The following is a 9,545-nucleotide window of genomic DNA, read 5'->3' on the forward strand; positions in this document are numbered from 1 at the left end:
TTCCCACTCCATTCCTGTTCCCGTGTCCCGCTCTATTCCAGTTCCTCTGTCCCTCTACACTCCTGTTCCATTCCCTCTCCAGTCCCGCTCCGTCCCCGCTTGGTTCCCGCTCCATTCCTGTTCTGTTCCCTCTCACATTCCCGCTCCGTTCCCATTCCGTTCCCGCTCCGTCCCCGCTTGGTTCCCGCTCCATTCCTGTTCTGTTCCCTCTCACATTCCCGCTCTGTTCCCGTTCCATTCCCGCTCCGTTCCTGCTCCATTCCTGTGTCCCGCTCAGTTCCCGTTCCATTCCCTGTCTGTTCCCGCTCCATTCCCGTTCTGTCCCCATTCCATTCCCGCTCCATTCCTGCTCCGTTCCCGCTCCATTCCCGTTCCGTTCCCTTTCCATTCGCTGTTGGTTCCCGCTCCGTTCCCGTTCCGTTTCCGCTCCATTCCCGCTCCCTTCCCGTTCCATTCCCTGTCTGTTCCCGCTCCATCCCCGCTCCGTTCCCGCTCCATTCCCACTCCGTCCCGCTCCGTTCCCGCTCTGTTCCCGCTCCATTCGCTGTCGGTTCCCGCTCCATTCCTGTTCTGTTCCCTCTCACATTCCCGCTCCGTTCCCGCTCCATTCCCGCTCCGTCCCGCTCCGTTCCCGCTCCATTCCCGCTCCGTCCCGCTCCGTTCCCGCTCCATTCGCTGTCGGTTCCCGCTCCATTCCCGCTCCATTCCCGTGTCCCGCTCCATTCCCGCTCCGTCCCGCTCCGTTCCCGCTCCATTCGCTGTCGGTTCCCGCTCCATTCCCGCTCCATTCCCGTGTCCCGCTCCATTCCCGCTCCGTCCCGCTCCATTCCCGTGTCCCGCTCCGTCCCCGCTCCATTCCCGTGTCCCGCTCCATTCCCGTGTCCCGCTCCATTCCCGTGTCCCGCTCCGTCCCCGCTCCATTCCCGTGTCCCGCTCCTTTCCCGTGTCCCGCTCCTTTCCCGTGTCCCGCTCCATTCCCGTGTCCCGCTCCATTCCCGTGTCCCGCTCCGTCCCCGCTCCATTCCCTGTCTATTCCCGCTCCATTCCCGTGTCCCGCTCCATTCCCGTGTCCCGCTCCGTTCCCGCTCCATTCCCTGTCTATTCCCGCTCCATTCCCGTGTCCCGCTCCATTCCCGCTCTGTTCCCGCCCCGTCCCGCTCCATTCCCGTGTCCCGCTCCATTCCCGCTCCGTTCCCGCTCCATTCGCTGTCGGTTCCCGCTCCATTCCCGCTCCATTCCCGTGTCCCGCTCCATTCCCGCTCCATTCCCGTGTCCCGCTCCATTCCCGCTCCATTCCCGCTCCGTCCCGCTCCATTCCCGTGTCCCGCTCCATTCGCTGTCGGTTCCCGCTCCGTTCCCGCTCCGTCCCCGCTCCGTTCCCGCTCCATTCCCTGTCTATTCCCGCTCCATTCCCGTGTCCCGCTCCATTCCCGCTCTGTTCCCGCCCCGTCCCGCTCCATTCCCGTGTCCCGCTCCATTCCCGCTCCATTCCCGTGTCCCGCTCCGTTCCCGCTCCATTCGCTGTCGGTTCCCGCTCCATTCCCGCTCCATTCCCGTGTCCCGCTCCATTCCCGCTCCATTCCCGTGTCCCGCTCCATTCCCGCTCCATTCCCGCTCCGTCCCGCTCCATTCCCGTGTCCCGCTCCATTCGCTGTCGGTTCCCGCTCCATTCCCGCTCCGTCCCGCTCGCCCCGCCCGCCCCCGCCCCCGCGCGGCGCAGGCGCGCTGCGGGCGCTGCGGGCGGCGCAGGCGCGCTGCGGGCGATGCGCGCGGCGCTGCGGCGGCTGCACGGCGCGGCCGTGGCGCTGCTGCTGCTGCGGCGGGGCGCGGCCGCGGCCCGGCCCGCCGCCTCCGAGGTGCTGAGCCAGCACCTGCGGCAGCGCCGCCTGCCCCACTGGACCTCGTTCTGCGTCAAGTACAGCGCGGTGCGCAACGACCAGTTCGGCCTCTCGCACTTCAACTGGCCCGTGGACGGCGCCAACTACCTGGTGCTGCGCACCGGCTGCTTCCCCTTCATCAAGTACCACTGCTCCCGCGCCGCGCCGCAGGACCTGGCGCTGCAGGACGCCTTCTTCACCGCCCTCAAGCTGCTCAACGCCGGTGAGGCCGCCCGGGCCCGCTCCGCTCCCTGCTCTTTCCCCCTCGCTTTCCCCTGTTCCTCACTCTCTGCTTTCTTTTCCCTGTTCATCTCCTTTTCGCCTTTCCCTTCTTCTCCTCCTTCTCTTTTCCCCTCACCCTTTCTGCTTACTCCTGTCCCTCTCCTTTCTCTCCTTTCCTCTTTCCCCTCACCCTTTTTCCTTACTCCTCTCCCTCTCTTTTCTCTCTCTCCCTCTCTTTTCTCTCTCTATTTTCCCCTCTCCCTTTCTCCTTACTCCTCTCCCTCTCTTTTCTCTATTTTCCTCTCTCCCTTTCTCCCTACTCCTCTCCCTCTCCTCTTTCCCCTCACCCTTTTTCCTTACTTCTCTCCTCTTTTCTCTCTATTTTCCCCTCTCCCTTCTTCCTTACTCCTCTCCCTCTTTTCTCTCCTTTCCTCTTTCCCCTCACCCTTTCTCCCTGGTTCTCGTTCTCTCCTTTCCTCTTTCCTCACTCCCTTTTTCCTTACTCCTCTCTGTTTCCTTTCCTCTTTCCCCTTTTTCCTTACTCCTCTCCCTCTTTTCTCTTCTTTCTCTCCTTTCCTTTCCCTTCACCCTCTCTCCCTACTCCTCTCCCTCTCCTTTCCTCTTTCCCCTCTCCCTTCTTCCTTACTCCTCTCCCTCTTTTCTCTCCTTTCCTTTCCCTCACCCTTTCTCCCTACTCCTCTTCTTTCTCCTTTCTTCTTTCCTCACTCCCTTTTTCCTTACTCCTCTCTCTTTCCTTTCCTCTTTCCCCTTTCCCTTTTTCCTTACTGCTCTCCCTCTTTTCTCTTCTTTCTCTCCTTTCCTCTTTCCCCTCACCCTTTTTCCTTATTCCTCTCCCTCTCTTTTCTCTATTTTCTCCTCTCCCTTCTTCCTTACTCCTCTCCCTCTCTTTTCTCTCCTTTCCTCTTTCCCTTCTCCCTTTCTCCTTACGCCTCTCTCCTTCCTTTCCTCTTTTCCCCTCTCCCTTTCTCCCTACTCCTCCTCCTCTCCCTCTCTCTTTCCCGCTCTCCCTCTCCCTTTTCTCCTTGTTCCTGTCTGTCCCTCTCTCCTCGTCCTGGGGATCAGCTTCTGTCCTCTGAGCAATTCTGCTGCAGGAATGGTCAGGCTGCTTGGACCCTCATGTGCTGCTGGAATAGAAATCCTTATCATAAAAAGGCTTTATCAGCACCTTATTCATGTCAAAAAATATTATATATATATATATAGTATAGACATATACTTTTGAAGTATATTATTTCAAAATTTCGGCTGCAGATTCAATGCCATAACATTTCATGCATTCTTTATTTCCGTGTCTAATTTTTTAAAATTTCCTTTTCTTCACAAGCCTTCAGTGACTTTTTCAAAGTGTGTCTGCTGCTCTTAATTTACTGACCTTTCCAGGCTGATGTAGTGAGAAAATATAATCACAAAGATTGATTTCTTAGCAGCACCTTTAAATCTGATTTTTTTTTCCCCTTCACCCAGTCACAACTTTGTTTTTCTCACAACTACCCTGAATGTTTCATATTTAAATGTTTGCAAAACATGATTAAAAAGGCAATTTATTTCCCTCAGAATCCTGTTTAAGCACTTAGCTTCAAGCATGTTAAATTTGGTGTTTCTGAATTCAGGGCCTAAATCCACCTCTGTTTTTCCCCTCTATAATAAAGAGAATATTGTCTGTAATAGATGGATAAATTGACAGGGCTAAAACATGTCACTTTAAATTTTTTTTTTGTTTGTTTGTTTGCCCATTGCAGTTCTGTTGGAGCTGATAGTTTTGACTGCTGATCTGATTTTCCCCAGAGCAGCTTCATGTTGATCTATGGATTCACTGCCTATTTTTTTAATTTCTGCTCTGACACAGACTCCAATAACTTAAGTGGATATTCTGGGAGTTTGGGTTTCTTATTTGAAGAGATATATATATGTGTATATATATTTAATCAGTAGAAATCGCATGTACATGTCAATATTTCACTTCTTTCATGTTGTTCTCCTGTTTTCTTTTTGTAATAATTCCTGCATATTGCTGCTTCCATCTTCATGTCAACAGCAAAAGGTGTTAAGCACTGATTGCTGCATTTAAATAAAGATAAACTATTTCTAAGGCAGCTTTTCCAGGGATATTTCCCCTCTCATTTCATTTTGGAGTCACCATTCCTCGCTCTGAATTTGCAGTTTGGGTTTCACTCTGAGTGTGTAACGTGTTTGTATCTCTCCTTAGGCATCCCAACTTTACTGTATGGAATTGGCTCCTGGTTCTTTGCCCGTGTCACAGAGACTGTTCACACCAGCCATGGCCCAGTCACTATTTATTTTCTAAATAAAGAAGATGAAGGAGCCATGTACTGAACCGAGTATCTGTCCTCTGGAGGGTTCCGTGCTGCAAATATCTGCTGCCTTTGAGTGAAAAAACCTAAAAAATTTGGTTTCTCCACTGTGTTCTCATAGTCAGTGTGCTGATTCAGGAAGCTGCTTGGAATTTTTGGTCGTGAGAGGTTTGTTTTTGCAGAGGTTTGAAGTTGAAGAATTAGAATTTCTCAGGGTGTGTCTGGAAGTCAGGGACTGGTGCTGCTGGACAAACTTGTGATCATTTAAAGAGATGCATTTATCAACTTAGAGAGCTGAATTGTAGCCTGTGGGCGAGGAAACTGTGAATGCACTGACATTTTCAGAATGTCCCTGAAATGACAAAGCTGCTCAGGTGTAGATCCTGTCTAAATATTTCATATTGAATTAATTGGCACTGTGTCTGAATAAATCCTTGGCACTGAGTGGTCACCATCACCTGGAAGAGCCTTTGGGGAAAAACACCCACCCTAAAACAAGTGCAGAGTTGTTGTATCACAATTTTTGAAATGATATTTAAATAAAATATCCAAAATACGTTTGATGCTTGTACCTTTTGCAATTCTTTAGCTCCAGATGTGTGGTGTTGTTTTTCTTTTGATTGCTTTATAGGTAAGTACAAAACCTAAGTGATGCAGAATATTTAGGCCCCTGTGCTAATTCACAAATTGCTGGTATTTTTAATTAATGGGGAGAATGAGAATACTATAAGAATATCTCAATTTTTGGATGCAAAATAACTGATTTCTCCAGTTGTAACCAGGCACAAACAATGGCAAAACAACTTCATATCAGTTGGAAACCTGGGCAAAAAATAAAAAAAGCTTTTGGGGAACTGTTTGGATAGTTGAAATCTGGAATTAATGGAAACAGGAAGACCTGTGCAGGATCTATTGCTGGTGCTGGGATTTAGGGCCAGCAATTAATGGAATGTCAGTTCCAAATCCCACAGCTGCTGATGGAAGTTGGTCATTCCAGTTCTCAGGAGTCAAAAAAGAAATGTGGAATGGGTAGGGTTTGGTTTGAAGGGGAACCACTTTTCCTCAGTAAATGATTATCAAGCTATGGCTACAGTATAATGTCATTTAAATACTTTTTAACTTCATTCCAGACAACAGAAGTGTTTCCCACTTAATGAAGCAACACATGTGGCTTTCCTAAAAGCAGCACTAAACGCTTTTATTTCATCAGGGAAGTGCTGGCGCTGTTAAATTTTGGAGAATATTCTTGCCACGAGTTAAATGTCTCAAAGATGCAGAGATGGCATTACGAGAGCCCTCGTTAATAAGAAAAATTGCAGTTAGCATTTTCCTGGAGCTGATTTGCAGCGCAGCCCGTAAGTTTAAAGTCAAATACTGCTCATTCATTGCCACAGAGCTCATCAATACCTGCCTGTAAAGGTTTAGGCTCAACGCAAGGTTGATAAAATGGTTTTTAATTACCAGCCCGTAAATACAGCTCTTTGCTGGAGCTGCAGCTCGTTTGATTTCTGATCATGGGCACTGCTGACTGGGCTCCCCTGCTTTCCAATAAATGCAGCAGCACCCCCGTCCCCGCAGTGATGGGCAGGGCTCCTTGGAGAACATCTCTGACAAACTGCCCTATTGATCGCTGCAATTCCGTGCTGCTCGCAGCGTTCAACAGAGCCCTGATCTCTTGTTCAATGGTCTCACTGTGTAACAATTAAGCAAATGTAATATTTTCTTGTATTACATGGAAATCAATGGACCTCTTGCTCTCAGGAAGTTGATGGTGCTGAAGGATGAACTGGGAGGTGTCTGAGGGCAGAGTGCCAATATGGGATTGCTCATTGCTTTCACCAAGGCTTCCCTTCTTCAGAGGGAAATTGAGCTCTTTGCAAGGGATAACTTGAGTTATTAAATCATGATGAAATCGTTTTCATGTGTGACTATAAACCCAGCTGCTTCTTTTCAAAGGTAAAACGTTTCCACTCCTGTTTTGCTATGGATACCAACTTCTCAGCCTCTATTTTTTTATCACTCGAGTTTTGGCCTGAATGCAAGATACTGAGGGCCAGGAAGATTTGTACCACCCTGTCTCAAAAAATTCTGCAGCGCTCGGGAACAATTGATCCACGAAATGACCCTTTTGACTTCTGACAGATCTGATTTGCTCTGCCTCCCATTCCGAGTAAAGTTTAGCTCCCCCTGCTAGCCTGGCCTCAATTATCTCCTTGCTGATGTTTAAATGAGGGAGAGATGAGATCCCAGAGCTTTGTTTCCCCTCCCTTAACTACTCCAGAGAAACGAAACCCCGAGGATCAGGTGGCTCCTCCTTGTAGCACCTCCTGAAATAATGATGATTTCTGTGGGCACCTGAAGCTGGAGGAGCTGCTGGTGTCACCCCTGGGCCGGGTCAGCGGGCTCGGGTGTCCCAGTTCAACTCTGCTGCTGTCACTTAAATGGGAAATGCAGCTGATTTGCTGAAAGATCAATGTCCAATAAAGGCTGCACAATCAAATCTCGTTGCAATGATTGAGGTGCTTAATTGCCTCTCAAAGATAAGGTGGTAATCAACACACGTTCAGCTGATCTTTTTTACCGCTTCAATTACGCTCTAATGGCAGAGCCAAGGCAGGATCTTTAACTACTTATACTTATTAAATCTTACCTGGCTCCTGAAAAATTACTTAAGCCACGCAATCGATAAAACCCAGCTCTTAATTACTATATTTCACTTTTAGGCCTTTTTGTATGGTTGATAAATGTTTCACCTGAGACTCCGCACCGCTAATGAGTTACCCCAAGAAATGCCCTTTTCTGCTGCTGTCTCCAAATTGTGCTTAAACATCAGTGCCTTTGTTTGTTTTCCTGAAGTTTTGGGGCTGCTGATGCAAACGTGGTCCAGGCAGTTCATTTTATTTCAATATTTTTAGAATTACTGTAACTTTTTTTATCACCACTTGATGAAGTGCATGCAGGTGGACCCAGTTCAACGCGAAGTTCTTGACTTTTTCTCCCCGCTGTGAATTAATTCTGGATTTAAAGACTGGATTGGAACTCCTAAATATTTATGATTAGTATTCCCATATTGTCTGAAAAATCAGTTTTTGTGCTCTTTTCCTGCTCCCCTCTCTTTCCCTGGAGCAACATCCAGAGCTTTTCTCCTGCTGACCTTCCACTGACTTGGGCAGAATTTAAATCTGTCCTCACCTTACCTTGTGTGTTGACCTAAATCTCCTCACAAACCATAATTATAGATCTCCCTGATGTATGTTATTATTATTGAATGAAATTTAGGTATTTTTTAATAGTTGAATGCCCCTAGGCCTCTGGTTTAGAGCAACTTTTCCTGAAACAAAGGGGATTTTGCTTCATGTATTATTTACTGTGGCCATTTAATTTATATTGGCTTTTGCTGTAACCCCTTAATCATGTTCACTGCAGAAAAGTGAGCTCATAATTCCGAGAGTCATCTTGATTCCTTTCCCTGTTTCTGGAAATAGAAGCCGTGATTTAAATTTTGGGCTGTAAATTTCAGTTTAAATACACCTAAGAACAAGTGGCAGCTTCAGCCCTGCAGCCAGGGAATGTAGAATAAAGATTGTCACTAATGTATTGCAAGTTGGCTTGAAAGATTTATTCCTAGAAAAAAATAAGATGTTGGTTTATTGCATTTAAGTCCTGAAAAGTCAAATACAAACAACTTGGAGTGATTTGAAAGCAGTTGCATCACTTTAAGCACAGTTTATGAGCCCTGTTGTAGTTCATAATAAACCAATTTATTACTTGCAGTGATATTAATATTCCTAATAGAATTAAAAGTGGAAAAGATGATTAAAAGCAATCCTTCAGACTCTGATCAAGGGAACTTTCAAGTTTAAAATGTAAATATCAGATTAGAACACTGATTTTTGAACAGGATTACAAAGTCAAACCTGGTTTCTGGCTTTTTTTGTTCCCTAAAAGAAGAAATGCCATTAGATATGATTGTTACATGCTCAGTGATTCATGGGCCTGCTTATGTACTTGGTGAGATATGAATTATTTAGCAAGAAAAATCACAATAATTTTGTTGTTACTCAAGAATTTATAGGTTGACAGAAAAACAATTATGCAGGCCCTGGAGCTGGTGTGAAGGGGTGCAGGAGCAGCATTAACCACACACAGCCCAACTGCAGGAGTTCCTGTGCATCACACAATCTGCTCCTTTGCAAAAGTTACTCATAATTTCAAGCAAAAACTAAATATTTACTATTTTGGCCTAAATCAGTTCACCATTGTTATGTTTTTTTCTCAGTGTGAGTTGGGTTTGTTGTGAAAAAAAAGAGCTTTAAAAGATCCGTTTGTGGGTGTCCCTGTGAACAGAAAAGGTGAATTTATTTCCTGATATTTGGGTGCCAAACAATCCTTTCCTATTCCAGAGAAACTGCAGGGTGGCAGTGGAAGTTTGGTGGAAGTTTTGATGCCATTTTTAAGGAATTTGGATTCATCCCTGGTGCACTTGGGGAGCCTTTCCAGGAGATGCCTTTCAGGGAGGAATATCTTTAGAAATCCTGGACACTGCTGACCTATTTTTCACGAGCCTGAGGGAATTCAGTTTGCTGCACTCACAGGCAATTGAAAGGAAAAAAAAAGTGAATTTTACCATGAAATGTTATTTATCAACACAGAAAGTGAGACATTAATATCATTCCAAAAAGACAGGAAAAATGTGTGCTCCTAAAACAACCATCAGGTGCCATTTTCTCTCTAGGAAACTGAGAATTTGTCCTTTGTTATTTATAATTCCAGCCTAGAAACTGGTGCAGGGAGGAAGCAGGGATGACAAACTGAATTTGGTGAATTATACACTTATATTCACTGTCTGAATTACAGGTAAGGTGGCACAGCGCTGGTGTTGGAATGCAATAGTATTCCAAAATATTTTCATAGTTAAATGGGAATTATTTAGCCTGTTACATAATAAATACACATTAGTCCTAGTTAATACATTATTTCTATATTATTATATTATTTCTATTATATTAGTTTATTCTAATATTATGTATCTTATTACCATATTATAATATTATAATAGCATTTATATACTATATATTATAGTATATATGTATTATTATATTATTTATATATT

At 46.1% G+C, this 9,545-nt stretch overlaps 1 protein-coding gene across 1 annotated transcript; it reads left to right on the forward strand.

Annotated features, from left to right (window-relative positions):
- The first annotated feature begins 1,762 nt into the window (after window positions 1-1,762).
- C10H15orf61 (chromosome 10 C15orf61 homolog) lies at window positions 1,763-4,990 on the forward strand. Its single transcript, XM_021552561.3, has 2 exons — window positions 1,763-2,100; window positions 4,327-4,990. The coding sequence occupies exons 1-2, from the start codon at window positions 1,764-1,766 to the stop codon at window positions 4,452-4,454; spliced, it is 465 nt and encodes a 154-aa protein (XP_021408236.3). The 5' UTR covers window position 1,763; the 3' UTR covers window positions 4,455-4,990.
- The last annotated feature ends 4,555 nt before the right edge of the window (window positions 4,991-9,545 follow it).

The sequence above is a fragment of the Lonchura striata genome, chromosome 10 (assembly GCF_050655825.1).
Source record: "Lonchura striata isolate lonStrDom1 chromosome 10, ASM5065582v1, whole genome shotgun sequence".
Lineage (NCBI taxonomy): Eukaryota > Metazoa > Chordata > Aves > Passeriformes > Estrildidae > Lonchura > Lonchura striata.